The sequence below is a fragment of the Balaenoptera physalus genome (genome assembly GCF_965194825.1).
Source record: "Balaenoptera physalus genome assembly, chromosome: 12".
In the NCBI taxonomy this organism is placed as follows: Eukaryota; Metazoa; Chordata; class Mammalia; order Artiodactyla; family Balaenopteridae; genus Balaenoptera; species Balaenoptera physalus.
In genome coordinates, this window is record NC_138897.1 from 64580003 (window position 1) to 64603710 (window position 23708).

Below are 23708 nucleotides of genomic sequence, written 5' to 3' on the forward strand. Positions count from 1 at the left end.
TTTGTCCTCAGCTTTGCAACAGTGTGTGAGGTGTTTCAAGGAGGACTGGGAGGGAGGGGTTGCAAAGGGGCAGGAGGAAACGTTGGGGGTGATGGGTATTTCATTATCCTGAATGTGGTGATGGTCGCAGGGATGGATACATACGCTCAACATCATCAAACTGTACACTTTCAAGTATGTGCTGTCAAGTTTATTGTATGTCAGTTATACCTCAGTAAAGCTGTAAAAGAAACCAACTGCACACACGTAGGCCTGGGCTCTGCGCTTGGGCTCCCAAACATGGTGCCCTGGATTCCCCTTGTGGCTGGACCCTGGAAAATGGGGCCATTTTCTGGAAAACAGCACCAGGCAGGACACCAGGGACAACATTTAGATCGTGAGACTGTCCAGAAGGACAATCAAGGATATCTCCTGTGCAAAACGATGATTTCCATTGGAACAATTTCTGGAAAGAGACCGAATCTTCACGTGCTCCTTCCCAGGAGTCGGGAGAGTCCGCGGTTCCTCCCGCCAACGACCTCAAGGTTGGTTTGAAGGGGAGCACGAAGCCTCCACGTTTCTTCAGCAGGTTTGACTGCCGTTGTTGGGCTTCCAGGGGCCATGTCACAGCCAACACTGGACAGCAGTGGCAACAGAAATGACTAACAGAGGCTTCTGGATTCCTTGCACACACAGCCTGTTGGGACATGCGGGGGAAAACCAAGACGTTTTACTTCAGCCTTCCCCGGGGTTCCAGATGGATGTGTCACTGGGCCAGTGTTCCTCTCAGGAGCACTAAGGATCTGAAGTCACAAACCCCACGTTCTTTAAGAAGGAATTACCAAAGCAGCCTTCACTAATTTACAGCGGGAATGAAGCAACAGACAGGAGGAACCCTTATCTGATCTGCCTGCAACGGTGGAGGCGTTAACGGGGATAAACTGTGTTACATTTAATGCCTAGAGAGGGGCTGTTGGTCGTTGCTATAATTCTTGAGATATTTCCTAGTCGGGTAATATCACTTGACAGATGTCTTACAACCATCAGGAAATAATGGCAAAAACACAGTCTCCTTTCAAAGTGACTTAGTGGTCAATGTGGTCTCCAGAGAAAACGGCCCCCAACCGCCAGGATAGCAGTCAGGAGAGCAGGAGAGCTTGGGCCTCCTGGACAGACCTCAGGCCCCAAGAAGGCTAATTTCTCAAAAGTGTTTCCCTGACAAAAATCAGCATTCATACATTTAAAAAGGCCTAGGGCTTCCCTGGTGGTGCAGTGGTTGAGAATCTGCCTGCTAATGCAGGGGACACGGGTTCGAGCCCTGGTCTGGGAAGATCCCACATGCCGCGGAGCAACTGGGCCCGTGACCCACAACTACTGAGCCTGCGCGTCTGGAGCCTGTGCTCCGCAGTAAGAGAGGCCGCGACAGTGAGAGGCCCGCGCACCGCAATGAAGAGTGGCCCCTGCTCGCCGCAACTAGAGAAAGCCCTCGCACAGAAACGAAGACCCAACACAGCCAAAAATAAAATAAAATAAATAAATTTTAAAAGGCCTAAAAGTAGGAATAAAGGGAGTTTTCCCAGTTTGTGTTCTCCTACATCTCAACATGGGTAGAGCTGCTAGACAGAGCCCTGGCCTTGCCCTCGGGAGAGGAGGGCATCGCTGAGCCCAGCACGGCAGGGATCTCTGCAGCCCGTGTCTCTGAAACCAGTGGGGAAGGTCCAGTGCTCACCCGGGCAGAGCAGGGCCTGCCGCGGCCCACACACCTCGTGTGGGTCGTGCCCTCAAAATTGGACAGTTCATGGATTCCTCTACGGAGGGGACGCGGCTGCTGCTCCCTCGGGGTGGGGAAGGAACCCTGCCCACCTTCCTTCAGTGAGTCACACCCTCTCAAGATGAAATGACAAAAGTCAATCAGCCAAAGAAGACATATCAGGAAACCGAAGTGCCAAATGACATTCCCAGAAGCCTCCATCCTAGGCTAGCCCTCTCTCCCCTAACGCCCACCGCAATAGAGCGCTACCCGCCAGATGCATTAATATCGTTTCGTGAGGAAATGACACGCCTGCCTGCAAAAGAACAAAGGCTTTCCGGGAAAACCCATGGATTCAGCAAACTAACTCTCCGAACCACGCCTGGAGAAATCCCATCAACTCTTCCCTTTACTACAGGAATCCTTTGCAGCCTGTGTCAGCTACATCAAGCTCATCACCAGTTCTGAATAAACTGTCACTGATGGCGACCAAGGACAGTTACCTGAGGTCAAATCCACACACAGAGAACTGAAGTCCCCGGTCACCACCTGAACCTGACCTCACAGCAAGGGGACAAGCTGCCACCAGGCCCTGCATGGTGGTCTGTGCATGAAGTGAGGGAACTTGTGAAGGAGGCCACTCCTCAGACTGTGACGCTCCTGGAAGAGCTCTGCAGTGGACATGGAACTGTCGAAGGTTCCTGAGGGGCTGATGTGATGGTGCAATTCATGAGACTGAGGCTAAGGTAGCATGAACACTGGTCCCCACATAAAGAGACATGACAGTCGACAAACTGTGAGTCCACCCATACTGTGTGTACTTCTCAGGCACACGGATGCCTTCTTAATGTTCAAGTGTGTGTGCTGCCCCAAGCTGTCTTCCTTTAGCAGAAGACCACCCCCTAAAAATTGTAAGACTGACGTTTAAAATCTACTTCTCTAAAAGCTTCTCAAGGTATTAGTATACACAAATTTGAGTTCTATATATCTTAATTTTTAAAAATTGTACAGTTTACAGATATACTTTGTTCAGGAAAATGGAAAAGTTTTCTTGATTTTGGTAAATACATTTAGAACAGCTAAATCCCAAAGAGTAAAATATCAGGGATGGACATTTTCCATAAATAAGTCCACAAAAAAGTTTCCTTAGAAGAAAACTTGAAGATGGAGCTACATCACGCTTTCTCAACCTGACACTGTTGGTGTTTGGGCCCAGATCATTCTTGGCTGTGCAGGCTGTTCTGGGCATGGTAGGGTGTTAGCAGCGCCCCTGGCCTCTCCCCACTAGATGCCAGGAGCCCTTCCCCTTCCTCCTCAGTTGTGACAAAAATATTTCCAGACCAATGTCCCCTAGGGGACAAAACTGCCACTGGTTGAGAACCACTCAGTTAGATGTACCTTCTCTTTCATGAACATTCTATCTGTGTGGTGCTATAATGCTCCATTCATGTACTATTTGTTTCCAGAAAGGGAATAGCCATATAAAGTACTTCCCTTGGGGCTTCCCCGGTGGCGCAGTGGTTGAGAGTCTGCCTGCTAATGTAGGGGACATGGGTTCGAGCCCTGGTCTGGGAAGATCCCACATGCCGCAGAGCAGCTGGGCCCGTGAGCCACAATTACTGAGCCTGTGCTCCGCAACAAGAGAGGCTGCGATAGTGAGAGGCCCGCGCACCGCGATGTAGAGTGGCCCCCACTTGCCACAACTAGAGAAAGCCCTCGCACAGAAACGAAGACCCAACACAGCCATAAATAAATTAATTAATTAATTAATTTAAAAAAAAAAGTACTTCCCTTGCTGTTATTAGTTTATATCCTTTTTTTTTTTAAAAAAAGAAAAAGCTTGTAAGCTTTGGGAAAAAAAAAAAAAAAAGAAAAATAAACTTAGGTTTGCCTGAGTTCAGAGCCTCTGCCATGAGACTGGAAAATCTAAAGGCAGGTCATTGTACCCTAGTTTCCGGAAAGGCTATAGGGGAGAAACATTTGCAAAGTATTTTTCACAAGACGCTTTGTGAGCAGCTGTAACAATGAAAGCCCCAGATGCTATCAGATGAAGGGCTGGTCTTACAGATCAATCCTGTGAAACTCAAAAGGAGAGATGCAATTTCTATTTCAGAAAAAAAAAAAGGTAATTTCAGTGTCTGGAGATCTCATGGGTTTAATGACTGACTTTCAGGGCACTCACAGGAACTTCAAGTACCAAACATGGGCTGCAGTCACACATGTCTGCCTTGGGTGTCCCACCCTCCTCCTCTGCGGACAGATGTGTGTTCCTGACATGCATTTGACATGTAACTTGAGATTCTGCTTCCACGTCTGCCAAGTTGGGGTCTGGGCTGGGAGCAGGGGAAGGACACTGCCTCTGAACTGTCAGACTCATGAAAAGGCATTGCATTATCAGCTTCGTAACAGTGAGGAGACCTCTCCACTCCATCAGCGAATGACTGGCAGTTGGTGATAGGTGTTTCTACTGTTTCTCAACTGCTCTGACACTGGGGCGAGGCGGGGGGACCCCATCCAGATTCAGCACCCACCTTGCCATTTACAATCTCTAATCCCATGGCATCCACTTTGGCGCTGCTGACGCCCAGGAGGACACCATTCTCTGAGGAGGTACGAAACTCCAGTGTAATGTTCACATCTGATTGCACTTTGTAGCCTTCTTTGACTGAAAAACCCAAGGAAGACCCCCAGTTGGGGGGAACAGTAGCATGTTCTTTTCTTAAGGAAAGAGGAAATACAGGCTTGGAGAATTAAATGATCAATTTAGAACCTTAAGCAGAGAGACGTCTCATTGCCAAAGCCATGCTCTTTTCACTGTCAAGCTCTGCCTGCCTGGCAAATGGTTGCCCAGTGCTAGGAATGGGGATGCCCATTGTTCTGGTGGCTGCATCCTTACTTTCAATCAAGTCTAAATTGGCCTCCCTGTAGCTTCCATCCATTGGGCCTGGCCTTGCTGTCTGAAGCAAGAGAATAAAAAAGGTAGATGACACCTCGAGTTCAGAAGAGACCCTGCCTGCCCCCAAATCCACATTAATCGGGAGAGCCTCCCCAGGAGCGGTGGCAGCCCTGGGCCCCCACTATTTTCAACCTGCCCTCAACTGAAGATCACAAACGGCTTCCTTTTGCTGCCCGCAACCTGTCCACGCATTCCTGAGTCTCAGAGAATCTCCTGTTAGAAGGTGACCATCACAGGCCTCCAGCAACTGTCCCAGGTGAGCTTGGCCCATTCCAGGGCTGCTTCACTAACGGCACACGCTCGGCTCCCCTCCTGAGTGGCGTAGAGCCCCAAGTCCACTCTGGATAAAAAGAGTAATTTTACTCTGCTTTCTAATTTACGAAAAGAGAGATCATGAAATCACGATGTCCAGCCTCGCTGCAAATACCCTCTGGCTCTTGAGCAATCACTTAATCACTGAGCATCGCTAGGTGACAACGCACCGATCCCAGCTTCTCTCCCCACATCTCAGGCCTCGCAGGGTCCTTGCTTCTCGGAGCAGATGCTCTTTGCAGCCTGGGGTGGCCGCGGGTTTCTGCTTTCTACAGAGCTGGACAGCCTGGGTATGACTGACCCCGCCCCCGGGGCTGAGACCACACCACCCAACCGTCAACGGCCACCAACCGTCCTACCAAAGTCACAAAAGCCCGGGCAGTCACCTCTGGGCCCCCTCGCAACTTCCCTACTCCGCCCCCCCTGCTGCAGGTCTTCTCCGCCCACCCTGCCAACCACCACACCCACCGCCAGGCTGCCCCGCCCCTCTGTGCACCGTCCCCTGCTTCCCCGACCCCGCCCCTCTGAAGAAGGCCAACCCCGCCCATCCCACCCCATCTCCACGCCCACTACCAGGTCGGCCTCGCCCCCGTCAAGCCCTCCCGGGTCTCAGGCCACACCCCGTGACGTGACATCTGCGCGCGGCCCTCAGCTCCCGGGCGCACATCCTTTCCCGCCACGTCTAGCGCTCGCGGGCCTGACAGGCCTGATAGACGACGCTTCCCGCACTTCAGGGTGTCGCGCGCCCCTCACAACGCTGACCTGGAAGGTGAAGCTCTGAAGAACTTTGCCCCGGGTTTCCCGGTGTGAGAGGAAAGGGCCCCAGAGAACCATGAAACTGCCCAACCCGGCGGGGCCGAATATTCCATCAGGAGTTCAAGGCGGGCGAGGGCCGGGCCTCCGGCGGAGAACGGCGGCTCCTGGGACTCCCGAGACCCGAGGCCGGGAGCGGCCTGTCCGAGGGGGCGGCCCGGCCGCGGAGGGGAACCCAGGCCCCGGCCACTCCGGCCCGGTCCCCCGGCGCCCTCCGGCCGGCCCCCCCGTGTTTCCTCCTCCCGGTTATTTGCACCGTCCCTTCCGCGAGTAAATGACACCCACGGCCCCGTTACAGTGACCGGGAGGCGTGCGCGCGCTGGACCCGGGCTGGGCCGGGGCTGCGGACCCGAGAGGCCGCCGGGGCTCGAGGCGGCGAGGCTTCCAGGTGAGACCCGGGGTCAGGGAGCCAAACCTGGGCCGAGGCGGGGCCGCTCCGTAGGTGAGCGGGGGCCGCGCCCGGTAAGAGCCCGGTGCTGGCGGTGGGAGCTCAGGTTCGGCGTGGTCTGGCCGGTGCCCGGGGGACACGGTGGGGCGTCACCATTTCATTACTTTATAATCTCCGTTAATCACTTCTCTGCTGAGCAGAGAAGTGGTCCCGGAGAGGTAACCTTTAGAGTCACCTTGGCCTTCGCTGGTGACCTCAGTGCAGACCGTGTCAGGGGACCCTGGGGTGGACGCTCCATTGAGGAAAGAGGGAGGAAGGGAGGCGGGGGTGGAGACAGCCCTCTGAGAAGCTCAGGTTTCTTAGGAGGTGCTCCTCCCCTCCCGCGTCTCAGCACCTCTGCGCCATCTGTTCTCCTGCCTAACAGCCTTCCAGTGCCATTGCAACCTCCTGCCCCCCAGCAGCAGACCCGGGCTTCGTGCTCATCCTTCAGGCCTCAGCATCTCCATCACGTCCTCAGAGAAGCTTGCTCTGGCCCCCCAGAGGACCAGGTTAGATCAGTCCTCCTGAGTCCCTTCAGGCTGCCAGGACAAAAATGCCATAGCCCGGCTGGCTTATCAACAACATCAGTCTACTTCTCCTAGTTCTGGAAGTGGAAGTCAGAGATCGAGGTGCCAGCGTGGTTTGTAATCATATAGTTTTGAGATTTCTTTTAAAAACTTGATATACATCTCATTCATCCTACACCCTACACACTGGATTGTAAACTCTGTGAGGATGGGAGCAAATACCGGTTTTCCTTACCATGGGATTCCTAACATCTGACATGGCTGGCGCGCGGTAGTTGCTCAATATGTATTTATCGAGGGAAGGAATGTTGTCTTTAACACCTTGGAAGTATAAGATCTTGTGGCTCCTTTCTTTTTTTCTGTTGTTCATTATCTACATTTGATCCCTGAGATCCATTTCTGTCATAAACAAAACTCCATCAGCATGACCTTGAGTAATAATTTGGCCTAAAAATCCTCCCCTATAGATTACTTTTGGTCGAAGTCATCCAGGGAAAACTTCGTTTGTCAGGTCAGTGCTGCCATTCAGGAAGTAGGTAGCTGTTTCCAAAGGTTTTTAAAACAACATTCGGATTACTTGTGCCTCCTTGTTATTTATTAGGTGTGAAAAGTTTCATAAAGGATTTTGACACTGAGCCTCCTTCCTCCTCTGTAAGGTGGAGAACCTTACATTTACTCTGCCTGCTGCCGGGGATCATTATGGTAACATGAGGTCATATACGTAAGAGCACTTTGAAAATTCTAGAACTCTTTCTAGAACCCTAAAACTCTAGAAACTTAGAGAAATATTTTTGTTATTCTTCCTTTTCAGTAATTGATCCAGGCCCCACTTCTCCAACCTTATGCGTTGTTTACAGCTCACATTACCCATATGGAAGAATGAAAACACACTTTTTTGCTATCCTCCCTTTTAAACTTTGGTTTCTTCTTAAAGACACTTGATGTCTTCTGAAAGGTTTCTTAAAGGTACTTACAGTTGCAAGTAATCCTTTTATCATCTGTGCAGGAGCTAAGCTCTCTAATGTTTTATTTGCATCTTACAGTAAATGTAATGCAAAGCACATTTTCTAGTCGCTGCTCAATGGCAAGAAAACAATTCATTTGTGGATTGGAATCTTTAGGTATAAAGTGTGCCATTCTTGACTATAGTAAAAAGCACATTAAAAGCACATTAAAAGCACATTAATCTTGAAGTATTTCAGCAGAATGCAGACCAGTGCTCACCTAAGACAACCTATGAGAAGTCTTTCTAATCAGGCATAAATATTGCATAGATGGTCTCATTTACATGATATATGCAGTACCTATAGATTTGTCACAAGCCATACAGAAAAATCCATTTCATTACTTTATAATCTCCCTTAATCACTATAATCATACTTAGTGTGGTAATTAAGAGCGAGGGAATAGGGAGAGGTATACAGGTATAAGCACCTCTATTCAGGTTTCACTCTGCTACCTACCAGTTGTATAAGTAAGTGCAAGTTATTTAACTTCTGTAAATGTCTTAACCCAAGGCTGGGAGGATGAAGGTGGCCAGGTGGAAAGTGCTGCTGTCCCAGAGGAAATGGGGATAGGGGCATGGGATGGACATCACCTAAGCAAGTTAGGAGGGGAGTTTGCTTGCACTAGTGTGGCACAGGGTGAAGGGGTAAGGGAAAAGGGAAAAGAAGGATCACGTTTTGGCTAAGCATTCAGCATCGGGGAGAGACTGGAAGCAATAGGGATTAGACTGAGGCCTAGGTAAAACAGGTGACAATGTTTTCCTAACAAAACATGAGAACTTGTGGACAAGTACAAAGGAACTTATGCGGATAGTGTTACTAAATATCTGTAATTTGAATAGTTGAAGAAAGTATGGTATTTATGGAAGCCATACAATCGGAATGATCATTAGGGTGAGCTTGAAGAGATGGCCTTTCTTATCCCTTGGTGTCTGTCATCTTTTCCCCATCCCTGGAAATCAACAAATCTTATTTTCCTCCTTTCTCCATCTTTTCTCTCTTTCTAAACAAGCCTTAATAAGGAAATTAAGAATGTTTTTATTATTAGCTTTTATATCTTAAAGAGTGGGAGAATTGAATATTTTACATTTTTCTTCAAATGTCAGCTAAGCTATTATTGTATAGACTCTCAAATGATATTTTCCCCTTTGACTGAAGTCCCCTCACTTCTTTCTAACAAAATGTAAACATCCTTTGTTACTGAGCAAGGGCTTACTGCCCAATGCGCATGGAAGCCAATAGTATTGCACCAGCCTTGAGAAAATAAGAGCTTTATTACTAGGTCCACCAGCAAGGAGAACAGGAGGCAGGGCTCAACTCTGTCTTCCTGATCTTGGGTTTGGTCAAACTTTTATGAGTTAGGGAGGACTGGCTGGTATGCAATTTCTTGCAGTCAGATATATTGCATCAACTGTTGTTTAACTACTTAAGATTGGTGAAAAGACAAACATTTAAAGATAAATAACAATGCAGTTTATAAGGAGTCCTTTGCAATGCAGTAGATGCCCTAAGGTAAACCATGATTAATTGCCAGATATATGTGATAAAATAATTCAGAAGTGGGCAAGAAAGGTAGAAGTGGGCTGGGAAGAATTCACGTAAGAGGGGGAATTTAAGAATGTCACATGTAGAGAGATGAGAAGAATAAATTTTAGATGGAAAAGTATAACAGGCAAGAGTATTGAAGTGGGAATGAGCCAAAAGCAAAGATCCCATTTTGGCTGGGACAGAGGGCCAGGGAGGTAAGGAGTTTGGGATGGTCCTCTATAGACTGTAGGGGATGGAACTCTAAGAGGGTGGAATTTATCTTACAGAGCCCTTGAGAGGCAAGAGGGGGCATAGTGATATAGCAAAGGAGCACTTTAGCAGTGCAAGCAGGCTGCACTGAGTAGACAGCCCCCTCAAGCTGGAAGAGACTGACACCAAGGTGGTAGGATAGATGAAGTCAGGAGGGCGTGCCTTGGTCTGTTTCGTTCATACCCCAGGACCAAGAATAGTGCCTCTCATATAGTTATTGCTGTATATGTATTTATTGAATGAGTGGATAAAGACAAAAACTAGCAAATGGAAATAAAGTTGGGAATGCAAAACACATTTTGAAGGGAAAAGCAGTAACACTGGCTGACTCGTTGGATATGAGTATTAGCATTATCCTGACATTTCTAACAGTGGGATAATTTATAACCTATTGAAAGAATGATATTAGCACCAATAAAAATAGGGAAATCCAGAGATGAAATTAATTGGGTGGGCTAGAGATGGGGAGGAAATAGGCATGTTTGGACAAGGTGAGTCTGAGGTGCTGGGTGACACATCCAAGTGGAAATGCCTCGTAGCAGCAGGAACTGGATTTTGAAGGACAAGTCAGGATTGTGAATATTGATTTTTTGAATCTTTTGGAATACTTTGCACCTCGGATATGTTTGAAACCTTATATGTAGATGAGGTCGAAGTTAAAAACAGGAAAAACAGAAAGACAAAGTCAATATTGGAAATTTGGGGAGCATCCATATTTAAGGGATTGGAAGTGAAATTTATTAACATTTATCTGAGAGAAACACACTGAATGTCTGCAGAGTGTGAAGTCAAGCAAAAATGGAATTTTAGTATTTAAAGAGTATTTTGTACATGCTTAAAAACATAATATTAAGGGTGATAGTGATCGATGACCTGAAATGACTGAAATGAGTTCTCAATGATTTAAGATCAGACTGGTAAGAGAAAAAAATATATAACAAAAATCAAGAACCATGTTTTATTTTTTGTGGGGAAAGTGCCCGCGTAGCAATAAATATTCTCTTAGCCAGCCTTATATTCACCTCCCCCGCTTCTAAGCCCACCCCTTCCCAAGCCCTCAATATTCGTTCCCTGGCATATTCTCCTGTTTTCTGCATGGGCGTGTTAGACAGGTCTGAGAAGAATTGTATTTATTTTTTAAAATTTCCTTCCAGAGTGTTTTGGGTCAGATCATATAAGCCTTCTATCTTTTCTTACCTGCTATTTGTACAGGTTTAAAATGACTGCCCTGAGGCCTAGCCAGATCCTCAATCAATTAAAAATTCATTTCTCATCATTTCATAGACAGTAAGTTAATTGGAGAAATCTGAAACACGTGGAAATTTGTAGTTAATACTGACATAAGCAGAGATTTCAGTTACCTTGAATATTTCACTTAATGGAGAACTGCAAACCCCCCAGGTCCTTGGTCAGTCATGTAATGTGATTGCAGGGACGGTGTCTTCCCTGCAAGAATGTTCAGTGTTATAAGCGTGCTTTGATGTATCAAATTCAAATGCCCATGTGGAATTTAAATTGAGCCTATTAATAGCCATAGGACTAAAGAGAGAGGATTTGTGTTGTCAACATTTTTAAATTATTTTTTTACAACTTTATTGAGGTATATTAAGTACAGTTAAACAGCAGATATGTAAAATGACTGGTTTTGATATATGTATAGACCCATGACACCATCGCCACTAACAAAATAGTCAGCAGTTCCATCACCCCAAAAAGTCTCCTCATGCCAATTTGTAAATCTATTCCTCTCTCCTTGACCTCAGTCATTTTCTAGATTTTTATATAAATGATATCATACAATATGTATTTTTGTGTAAGGCTTTTTTCATTCAGCATAATACTGATATTTCTAAGATTCATCCATGTTGTTGATGTATCAATTGTTTATTCCTTGTTATTTCTATGTAATATTCCCGTATATGAATATACCACACTTTATCAATTCTTGTATTGATGGACATCTGGGATGTTTCTAGTTTTTGGCTACTACAAATAAATCTCCTAAGGATGTGTATCTACAAGTCTTTGTGTAGATATATGTTTTTATTTCTCTTTGATAAAAACCAAGAATAGAATAGAATGGACATGTGGTGGGTGTGTATTTAACTTTTTAAAGAAATTACCAAACTGTTTTCCAAGGTGGTTGAACCATTGTACATTCCCACCAGCAGTGTACAAGAGTTACAGTTGCTCAACATCCTTGTGAACACTTCGCCATTCTAGATGGTATATAGTTGAATCTTTTTGTGGTTTTAATTTAGAGTTTCCTAATGACTAATGATGATGAGTATCTTTTCTTCTGCATTTGGGCATGCATATTTCTTCTTTTGTGAAGTATCCATTCATATCTTTTGCTCATTTTTAATTAGGTTGTTTGTATTATTGTTGAGTTATAAGAGTTCTTTATATATTCTGGATACAAGAGCAGGACTGCTCCTGATGAATTATCTTTGTTTTCTTTTATCTGAGAATGTCCTTATTTTGCTTTTATCTCTGAAAGATACTTTTATATTTTCACTGGATGTAGAATTCTGGGTTGATAAACTCTTTTCTTTTTGTACATTAAAGATGTAGTTCTGCTGTCTTTTGGCCTTTGGGATTTCTCCTGAGAAATTCATAGATATTTGAATCAATGTTCCTCGGTATGTAATGTGTGCTTTTTTCCTCTAGCTGATTTCAATAATTCTTTAATTATTTTTGGATTTTAGAAGTTTGATTATTGTGTTGAGGCATTGTTTTCTTTGAAATTTTTCTGTATGGAGTTTGCTGAGTGTCTTGAGTCTGTAAATTTATGTATTTCACTAAATTGGAGACTTTTTGCCATTCTTGGTGAAAAAATTTTTTTTGTTCCAACCACTCTCTCTTCTCCCTATGGGACTCTAATTATGCTATGTTAGATCTGTAGAAGTTATCTACCTGACACTCTGGGTTTTTTTTCAATCTTTTATCTCTCTGTTTGTTATGTTGGATAATTTTCATTGTTCTATCTTCAAGTTTGCTGACCCTTTCCTTTATCATCTACATTCTGATAGAGTCCATCCAGTGATTTTTTTCACTTCAGATATTGTATTTTTCAGTTCAGTAATTTTCAATTGGTTCCTTTTTCTATTTTCCATTTTTCTGTTGAGAATTTATATCATTTCATTCATTTCAAATGTGTTTACCCTGACCTTATGTAGCATAGATATAATCACTGCTTTAAGGTTTTTGTCTGATAGTTCCATTTTGAGGTTGGCATTTTTTTCCCCTTGAGAATTGGCCCTATTTTCCTGGTTGTATGTATCAATATGTTGAAAGATTTTGAGTTGTATCCTGGACATAACAAATGTGAATATTATGTATTGTAGACCCTGGGTCCTATTATACGTTACTGAAGAATTGTTGATGTTTTGTGTTTTAGTAAGAAATCGACTAGGTTATGTTCAGACCATAAGTTCTATCCCACTTTCTGTTGGTTATATATCAACTAAAACACACACACACACACACACACACACACAAATGCATACCTTTCACTTGACTTCGGGAATTGCTATAAGAGTCAGCAATAATTCACTGATTTGCCTAGTCACTTTATCAGTTTAGGATTCCTCTCCTTTTTCTCCCCAACTTTACTCAATTCCAGTATAACAACGAGAGGAGGAAAAAGTGTTCTCTTTTAGGTTAGCCTATTAAGAAGTGCTTTCTTCAGTTCACTTCTGATCTCACCTAGAAGATTGAAAGATTTTCACAGAGTCTTCTGAGTTTGAACATTTTTTTCCAGCCAGACTTAGTGAGTTTAGCCTGCCAGATGATTTTCCACATTTTCCCTTTCTCACTAGTATTTTTTTCTTAAACTCCATGATCAATTTAATCAAACTTAAAAGGTACAGAATTACATTTTTTTTTTTATTTTTACTTTTTATAAATTTATTTATTTATTTTGGGCTGCATTGGGTCTTCATTGCTGTGCAGGGGCTTTCTCTAGTTGCGGCGAGCGGGGGCTACTCTTCGTTGTGGTGCATGGGCTTCTTACTGCGGTGGCTTCTCTTGTTGTGGAGCACGGGCTCTAGGCGTGCGGGCTTCAGTAGTTGTGGCTCGTGGGTTCAGTAGTTGTGGCTTGCAGGCTCTAGAGATGTTCAGATGTTCTCACCATTCAGATGTTCTCTCTCAAATTCAATACATTCAAAGCTTAAGTTCATAGTTTTTCTCAATTTACCTCCTGTCTGTGGAACCACCATTCTCATTGTCCAAGCTCCCAATCTTTTACTGCCTAAAGCTAACGTACTGCTGGAGCCTCTAACATTCCCATACACCTCTCTTGTCCTTTATCACTGCCCTGGTATCAGCCACCACTCAATTAGTGTTGCTCCACTGGCTGACTCAGGCTGCACTCTCCAGCTAGTTTATGATTTCAAATGCACCGTTTCATCACACCACTCTCCTAATGGAAAACCCTGACACTTCATAAGGCATTGCATCCAGTCTCCTTCCTACCTCCTTAACTTTTGGGCTCTCCATGATTAGGCCCCATCCACTCTGTTCTCTCTCCACCTACCCGTTCTCCCACCTGCCCCCCATCATTCCTAACAGTCCCCTTTCTTTCAGCTGGGCGGCTTAGACCCATGTGTCATGGTTCCACACCTCCTCTCTAGACCCAAACAACACCGTACATAAGAAAGCACTTTGTAAATTGTCTGTGGCCCACAAAAGCTGCTGTTGTGCATTCTGCAAAGCCTAGTTGCAGCTACCTCTTTAAACCTTCCCAGACCTGTCTTTCTCATGGTACCACAACTTAGCCCTTGATTTGTAGTGTTCTAAGGTGAGAATACACATGCCTCCTGGCCCACCAATTCTAACAGAGCATTTTATCTATTTTCATCTCAATTTCTGGTTTGGATACTAAATTGGCACTTAATTCATAAGCCTGTGTTGAATATGGTTGTTCCATATCCAGTCACATGTACATCATCCCTAATTATGATGCATCCTTTTAGATATGGTCGTACAGACAATATAGGAAAATCAATAAGGTATTATATAAATCAGGCCTCATAAAGGTTATACCGGCTGTGTAAAATGCATTGGTTAGTTTTCTTTTTCTTGTTGCTGGTGTTTAATAAAGCTTGTCTTTAAACCAACTGATCCTTGCACTTTTTTTTGCCAGCAGGTGTGACTGAGGATTAAATTTCACTGAGGATTAAGGTCAGTGTTATTGGCTTATCCATATGTTCTCCTTCTTTTTGAGTCAATTTTAGTAATATTTCCAAATATATGCCTTTCCATGGTTGGTATCATAACCACACCTTACAGGTAGAAGATTGAGGCTTAAAAACAGCACTGGATACTATGGGAAAAAAGTATGGTGGTTCCTCAAAAAATTAAAAATAGACTTAGACTTACCGTATGATCTAGTAATTCCACTTCCAGGTATATACCCGAAAACATCAAAAGTAGGAACTCAAAGAAATATTTGTTTACTGGTATACAAAGCATTATACACAATAGCCAAAAGGTGGAAGCAACCCCAGTGCACACTGATGGATGAATGGATAAACAAAATATGGTATATACACATGATGGAATATTACTCAGCCTTAAAAAGGAAGGAAACTAACACATACTACATCGTGGATGATCCTGTAGGACATTATGCCAAATGAAATAAGCCAGTCACAGACAGACAAATGCTGAATGATTCCACTTATATGAGGTGACTAGAGTAGTCAAACTCCTATAGACAGAAAGTAAAATGGTTGCCAGGAGCTGGGGAGAGAGGGGAGCTGAGTATTAGTGTTTAATGGGTACACAGTTTGTTTTGCAAGATGAAATGAGTCTTGGAGCTGGATGGTGGTGATGGTTGCACAACAGTGTTAAAGTACCTAAAACCAGAGAACTATACACTTAAAAATGGTTAAAATAATGGTTAAATAACTTAAAAATGGTTAAGATATGGTAAAAATGTTTTTTTAATACATTTATTTATTTATTTATTTTTGGCTGCGTTGGGTCTTCGTTGCTGCTCGCGGGCTTTCTCTAGTTGCAGCGAGCAGGGGCTACTCTTGGTTGTGGTGCACGGGCTTCTCATTACGGTGCCTTCTCTTGTTGTGGAGCACCGGCTCTAGGCGTGTGGGCTCAGTAGTTGTGGCACATGGGCTCAGTAGTTGTGGCTCACGGGCTCTAGAGCGCAGGCTCAGTAGTTGTGGCACATGGGCTTAGTTGCTCCGCGGCATGTGGGATCTTCCCAGACCAGGGCTCGAACCCATGTCCCCTGCATTGGCAGGTGGATTCTTAACTGCTGCACCAGTAGGGAAGTCCCAGTAAAAATGGTTTTATGCTATCTATATTTTACTACAATTTTAAAAAACAGTGATGGATTAACAAACAAAGCAAATTCTTGGGCCACCAAAAATGGTTTTGAAAATAATCTGATGTTTCAATAAAAGCATCATGGGAAAAATTTGATCTTCAACAAATTATGTTGCATGTCTTTTAAGGTGTAGACTTTAAAAAATTTTTTGAATTATTTGGTAGGGAGGGAAGGGGTATCAATCTTTTTAGGCCCTTGGAGCCTGTAAAGTGGGATTGCCAGATTTAGCAAATAAAAAATAAATGATATCATGGAATAGTTAAAAATATGTTCATTGTTTATCTGAAATTCAGATTTAACTGGGTGTCCTGTAGTTTATCTGGCAACCTTATGCTAAAGACCTGAATCCTGCCTTGCTGAGAGAGGTTAAGGAACCAGCATAAGGCCCTGCAGTGAGAGTCAGAGCCAGGTGTCTGAGCTGGAGCCCAGGTTCTTTACCATCATGGGGAGACAGCCAGACCGAGGTGGCTCTACTCGTGCTCTGTAAAGGCCGAAGGGGAGAGAGCTGGGTGCTCCCTTGAGGGCGTCTTCTAAGAGAGGCCTTGGGAATAGTCACAACCACGAAAGGCCCAAACTCTGTTTTAGCTTTATTAAGAAGTGGGGAGGGGGAGAGAGGGGCACAAGCCCATGGCAACTCTACAACCTGCTGTCTGTCCTGGTTTGGATCTTTTCCTCACCCAGCGTGATGAACCAAGGTCTAGAATGTCTGAGCCGTCATGTCATCTCCCGCTGTAGATGGTTTCCATAGAAACATGAACAGAAAGGCCACCCACGGCACAGTGAGGGGGCCCCTTGTGCATTTTCACTGCTGAGATGGCAAATGCCCTTTTCCTAATCCAGCTGTCAAGTGAGCTGCCTTAAGTCTGCAGTTGTCTGAATTCCTTAAATTGCCAGATGCTATAGAACAGACAGCACTCCCACAGTTGGCTGCTACCTTTCCTAATTATCTTCATGCAGTTATTATTGGGAAGGAATTGCATCAGCCAGGAGGTGCAGATTGCCACAAGGGTTCAGAAACGTGAGCAAGGCACAGAAGGACAGGGGCCAGGACCACAGTTGTCTTCCTTGTTTATGAAATTAAAATCTCTCACAGAAATAGAAATTGAACCTATCAATCACCTTCCATATTATAAAAGCAGGTCATTTCTAAGAGTGGTAAAGACCTCTCTTCAAGTAAGCATTTGCAAAGTGCAATCATTTTTCTGAAGCAAATGGAATAGTAGCCATTTTGACTCCAGCCATGGCTGCAGAGCAGAACTAAAATATATTTGCAGGGAATTAAATGATCCTTCAGAGATCTTAGTTTAAAACTGCTTAGTTCATTAAAATATATTTATGGCTTTAAAATTTTCCTTCTTCTGGAATTTACACACATTCTCCCAGAAAAAGTAGCTGATCAAGGAAAACTGTCTCATCCCAAGGAGTGAAAATAAAATTAACAGTAAAAGAAGAGCTAACTAGTTATGATGCCACTTTTTTTTTTTTTTTTGGTCTTGCAAAATACTCTGTTAGGTTAGGTCCTTACCAAACAAGGATATATCTAGAGGAGGCTCTGCCTTCTTCCTATGTTCCCTTTGCCCTGTGACTTGCTGGAGTCTGTTTAAAGTGCTTTTGGGGCAAACAGCTGGTGCCCTCTGCTGGAACGTACCCAGTAGTATTATTGAATACTTGTTCTTTGTAGGAATTGGAGCTTAACATCTTGATAAAGAAATGAAAGTATTCATACTCTGCTCTAATCTATTATCGTCTATAGTGATATTTTATTTTTTAAAAGTTCAAAATGCAAAACATGAAATACTGTCAAGTAATCAATAGAATATTCAACATTTTAAAAGTTTCATTTAAAAAACTTTAAAAAAACAGCCAGTGAATTCAATTTACATTTTAAACTATTTAATAGAGGTATTTGTTGTACATGTGGTTTTAGTTTGACATAAACAAAAAATTTCTCTCTGGAAACATTTAACCTGAGTTGGAAATGAAACCTGAACTGTAAAGGTTTTAATTCACCAAATAATTCTCCTCAAAATATAAATGATGATTCCCAACTGAGGAGTTCCCCAAAGTTCAGGACTCAGTCCCAGGACAGGAATGAGGGAAAACTCCTTGTAGGTCAAAAGCTGTGCTGAAGTCATAGGATTGCACTTGTGGGCCCTTAATTAGAGTGAGTTTTCTCAAACAGCCCCGGAAGGAGGTCTGGCTGCTCAGGCAGTTTTGCTTTACATCAGCTGTTTAGGAAAGAAGAGAAGATAAATAGTGTTAAATTTTGTTAAATGACATAGGTAGCACAATAGGAACAAAAATAACTTCTTGTGGTTTCCAGATCAAAATTAGAAGAACACTTTTCTACATAAGTGGCTTCAGTGATAGCAGAATTCATAGAAAACTATTAATAAACAATTTTAAGGTATAGTGACTTAAAAAGTCATAAAAGGGATTTTTATTTTATTAACATTTGTATCAATTACTTGGAACATCTAAAATGCATACTTTGAATGCAAAAATCGATGTGAGAGGATAAGACACATGTTTGTCCTCTAAAATGATTACTGACCCCTAAAATGATTCCCAACTTGGGGGTCATCTGGGAAGATCTTTCTCAGTGAAGTCATCCAGCTTCCTGTACATCACATCTGATGTTCTCGGAGTCTTACCTAGTGATCACCTTATATGTGTAGATTAATTTTTCCAAGAATTCCTAGGAATTTGAAATAGACTTTCTAAAATGGTAAAGGATTTATCACCCAAGCCATGTATTTTTCTTCATCCCTGTTCTATATCCACATGAACTAATAAGACTTTCCCCAGTGGCAATGCCCCTCAAAAGTGAATGAGCAGAGCAGACGACATACGCACCAGGATAGCCACCAATATAAATGGGATTGTTGGTGTCAGCAGAGGTAGACTGGGTGTGTAGACTTTCAGCTCGAACTGCATTCCCATCGACAATCAGAACCACGCGATGTTTGCTTTTGTTTGCCTGAAGTGTGTGCCATTTTCCATCACAGAGAGTATTGGGAGCTTTGGGTTCGTATGTGGCTGTTATCCTACCAGCACCATTGTTAACATGAAACAAGAGCTAAACAAACAATAGACACAAGCAAATATCTTGGTGAATTTTTCCCTATTTAAGGAACACAGTCCATTCACATAATGTTCTTGGAGTGGAAAAAATCAGAGCATTCTTCTAAAAAGGAGGGCTAACTATGAAAAACAAACAATGGTTTTGAAAAATAGCCTCTTAAGGATTCTGATGCTATCCTATTCCCGAGGTTTCAGAACGGAAAATGGCCGCCTCCATGGGAACAAGCCTGAGCCACGATCTTAGCATTGCATCCTCAGATCAGTGCCTCATTTTCAGCACAACAGGAGCCCGTGGGTTTACTGAGGGTGTCAGTTCCTAGAAGTCGCTATAGCACCTGTGAAGGAACATTTACTAACTCCCTTCTGACAAACCATAGATGCTCTACTACAGCAAGTGGTAGCACAAAAAATTGGAGACCTGCAGAAGGTGAGAGGGAAGAATTGTGACTATCCTGTTGTAAGGTTCTTATGCTATATGTGAAGCTACTCATTTCAAGGTAGACTGTGACAAATTAAAGAGATATACTGTAAAGACTTGGGCAACCACTAGAAATATTTTTTAAAGAACAATAAATAATAAGCCAATAATAGAGGTAAAATATACAATACATCAGAAATTACATTTTTGTAACTGTTACACTTCTGATAACATTTTTCAGATGTCACATAAAAATGTGCAAATGGCATTTCCCTGGTGGCGCAGTGGTTAAGAATCTGCCTGCCAAGGCGGGGGATGCGGATTCGAGCTCTGGTCCGGGAAGATCCCACATGCCGCAGAGTAACTAAGCCCGTGAGCTGCAACTACTGAGCCTGTGCTCTAGAGCCTGTGAGCCACAGCTACTGAAGCCCGTGCTCCACAACAAGAGAAGCCACCGCAACGAGAAGCCCACGCACCACAACAAAGAGTAGCCCCCGCTCACCACAACTAGAGAAAGCCCCCATGCAGCAACAAAGACCCAAGACAGCCAAAAATAAATAAATAAATAAATTTTTTTAAAATGTGCAAATGGATAAAAAAAATTTCAAAATTCTTTTGAAGTACAGCTAAGAAAAGATGTTGGCTATAAGCCACAGTGCAGAGCGGCAGCAATAGGATGTAAAGGTACTTTTCTTTCAACATGAAGATGACATAAAGGGGGAGAAGAGGTGAAGGACTTGTGACTTTATTATATCCTCCCCACCCCCATTCTAGGATATCCTAGGGGCCAAAGTCCCAGTGGAGAGTAAGTAGGGAAATGTGAGAAACAAGCTAATAAGTTTGGGAGAATCAAGAGACTTGTTCCTTGCCTTCCAGGAGGCAGTAAGTAGCTCAGGAAGAGTCAAACATCATAGTCCCACAACAACATGAGTTGACCACAGTGCAGTAAAAGTGCATTAGGGAGAGAGAGGACCCGGGAGACCACCACCTTGACTCCCCGTGTCTGCCGAGTGGTATAGCAGACCTTCCCAAGTTCTCATCTGGCCCTCTGGGGATAAGGAAGTTATAGAAAACAATTATGTTTTTGTATTAAAAAAATTAGACTGTTGTACATCCATCTTATGGAATACTCTGCAATAAAAAGAAATGAATTGTCGTCGATATTCACAACAAACCTGGATGAACTGCCAGGAAATGAGACAGAGTGTAAAAAGCCAATCTCAAGAGAATACATACTACATGATTTAATTTATGTAACAGTTGTGAAATAACAATCAGAGCGACAGAAAGCAGATCAGTGGTTGCCAGGGGTGAGAGATGCAGGGGGAGGGAGTCAGTGTGGATATGAAGGGGGTGGCTTGAGGGAGCCTTGTGGTAATGGTACCATTGTCCTGATTGTGGTGGTTACATGAAGCTACACGTGTGATAAAATTGTGAAGAGCTACACACATCTCGTAAACACATATAACTAGCATAACTGAATAACCTCTGTGGATTGAGCCAATGTCAGTTTCATAGATTTGATGTACTAGTTATGCAGTATGCTAACCCTGGAGAAACCTAGGTGAAGGGCGCACGAGAACCTCCCTGTACATTACATTGCAACTTCTTATCATCTATAATGATTTCCAAATAAAAAGTTAACAAATATTAGGGAGAGTGGGGCATTAGGTTGGTAACTTACTTTCAGATGGTTTTCAGGGGAAAAAAAAGTTTTTTGTATTGTAGTTGCAGTTTTGCTTTACATTTAATTTCAAAAATATAAAAAATTATTTTTAAAAAGCTTTTTTAGGATTATCTGTTTTTAAATATTAATCAACCTTTTCTCCATTCCATTAAAGTGAATAATTGGATATGTCGACTGTTTCTTAACTGCTCTGTCTCTGACACTGGGGCGAGGCGGGGGGACCCCATCCGGATTCAGCACCCACCTTGCCATTTACAATCTCTAATCCGATGGCATCCACTTTGGCGCTGCTGACGCCCAGGAGGACACCATTCTCCGAGGAGGTACGAAACTCCAGCGTAATGTTCACATCTGATCGCACTTTGTAGCCTTCTTTAACTGAAAAACCAAGGAAGACACCCAGATGGTGGTGAGGCCTGCCCTGCCCAGGAAGGCCCAGGCTCAGAATGGCCTCAGGCTGGGCTGGCTGGCTGTGCATTTGGGCTCCTGATGAGGGTCAGGAGAGCTGGCTGCAGCTCTTTCTCTGAATCCAGCTCTACCCCCACCAGCAAGTCATTTCCAACCCCCGAGCCTCAGCTTGCACCTCGGTAGGACGAAGCTGACTAGAGCTGAGGCAGGCACATCCTCTCAGCTACAGCCATGGGGGTAAAAAAATCACAAGGGATTTGATCCACGTAACTCCATCATCATCTATCCAGGAAGGGTGCACTTTATTTTCCCAGTACCTGCTTACTGGGTATGTCATTATTTGCTGAGTACATTAGTCGGAGTCCACACTAGGCTTTCTTCTAATTGAATGAATTTTTCATTCAGGTGATAAAAAAGCTGAGATAGGTTAGGGATATTAGCAATAGCAGGCAGTTGTTACCGTGCCCAGGGCTGAAGGAAAAATGGGAGAAGGTGGTGTTACTAGATCTTGGAAGCACAGAGTGAAGGAAGGAAGCCTGCTGGCTGTCCCCCTCCTCCCTCCCAACCTCAGTCTTCCACTAGAGCCTTCCTGGAAGCCCAGGGCAAAGGAGCCCAGAAATTAGTTCCCTGTGATAGAAAGAAGAACAGGGGCCAGAGGAGCACGGTTCTGAGTGCAAACAGGAAGTTAACCAGCAAAGCAGGCATCTAAAATGGGGAGAGAATGTAAGATATATTACAAGGGCTAGTTCTAAACCTTGAGGACTCTACATTCTAAGGCATTTTAGATATTTACATTCCTCTACTTATAACTGATTAATATTTCAACAGTCTAAATGGAGTTAATTTCTTTATCAGATCTGACTCACATTTGGCTGGCTGGTCCAGACATTTTATGCTACTGATTTTGAATTCAAAGGTCCTAATTAACTTGGACAGGGAAAGTATGCCTTATGTAAATTTGGGGAAAGTACAGATGAAACCAGCACCACATGTTGCACTCTGTCTGGAGTGGCACCACTCCTGGTGGGAGGAAGCCATCTGGATAGCACAAGAGGTGAGAAGGCTTTTACACTAGAAGCTGAGAAACCAGAATACACTAGAACAATTCACGAAACATGGTCTTGCTGCAGCTTGTGCAGTGGGTCCTGTCCTATCATATAATTCTTGGATCCATATCATCTTAAGAGTGCAGGTGCGTCCCAGAGATTTCTTTCAAGATTGTTGATAATACATACCAAGGGCTGCATATCCACTTCCTTCAAAGAAAGTTCCTTCCTGGGCCGCTGTATAACACCTGTTTACTGCAAATGCAGACACTGGGCTGTCCTTGTCCAGCTGTTTGCTGTTCACTGTCACCTCCCCAACGCAAGCGGGGATGCTGTGGGTGATCTGAGCCAAATGATGCAGGAGTAGATGATGGTGAGGACAACGAGAAGGGCAAGCACAAATTTTCCCTACACTTCGACAAAACACATTAAAATACTACCTTTCGGCTTTAAAAATCTAATTGCCACAATACTTCACAGGAATGTCTAACTTAAAGCTACTATAATGTAGTAAAAGGGTTTTATATTATTTTGAGTAAATATTGTGGAAATCAAGAATGTGGGGTTTTCTAATCTGCAAATACAAATTTGCCAGACTTTCCTGCACTGTACTGGGGCTAAGTGGCTGTAGAAAGGGAACTGTTTGTTAACTAACCAGGAGGAAGGCTGGTTGGGCTTCAAGGAGGAGCTCCAACACACAATCTAGGAATGTGGTTTGAAAGGCTTGCATCTTGCAGCCAAGCCCTGGGCCCAAACAAGATAATTTAAACATAAACATATTCCTCCACAAAACAAACACAACCACAATAAAGGCAAAATGGGCCCACAGAGAAAATGCTGCTTACATTTCCAATGTTCCTGGCTCTGTACTCGGAGGGAAGGCCTCCTAGGTACAGCTTTCCTTCCACATCCAACGTAGTAGCATCTCCCCCCGTGGTCACCATGGGCGATTCCTGGCCGTCAACCGTCATGAAGCCCTTCCTTTTAAAGTACTCTGTCTTGACCTAGAGCAATGTGAAAACATGCATAATTTCTAAGGAATCTGAGAAATAGCAGTAATAACCTGAATGAGATCCTAAAGGATGGCTTAGGTTTTCACACAGTTGGTGTTGAGAGGAGGCTGAGCCTGGAGCCGGTTAGAACACAGCATG

General features: G+C 43.7%; 2 protein-coding genes across 2 annotated transcripts in view; one reads left to right on the top strand and one right to left on the bottom strand.

The window, feature by feature from the left end:
- Window positions 1-5289: 5289 nt before the first annotated feature.
- LOC309640327 (uncharacterized protein) lies at window positions 5290-21294 on the top strand (the record flags this gene model as incomplete). The annotated part of the gene is made up of 5 exons (XM_082418785.1): window positions 5290-5766; window positions 5811-6198; window positions 6623-6746; window positions 14715-14748; window positions 21268-21294. The coding sequence occupies 4 exons, from the start codon at window positions 5290-5292 to the stop codon at window positions 14722-14724; spliced, it is 999 nt and encodes a 332-aa protein (XP_082274911.1). The 3' UTR covers window positions 14725-14748; window positions 21268-21294.
- The window catches only part of LAMA1 (laminin subunit alpha 1), a 156688-nt gene continuing 145081 nt past the window's right edge, over window positions 12102-23708 (bottom strand). The window contains exons 59-63 of the mRNA XM_082418548.1: window positions 23403-23561; window positions 22747-22900; window positions 21348-21481; window positions 18771-18993; window positions 12102-18142 (exon numbers count right to left, since the gene is read on the bottom strand). Of these exons, the coding sequence (XP_082274674.1) occupies window positions 17982-18142; window positions 18771-18993; window positions 21348-21481; window positions 22747-22900; window positions 23403-23561 (831 nt within the window). The 3' untranslated portion in view covers window positions 12102-17981. The remainder of the gene's footprint in view (window positions 18143-18770; window positions 18994-21347; window positions 21482-22746; window positions 22901-23402; window positions 23562-23708) is intronic.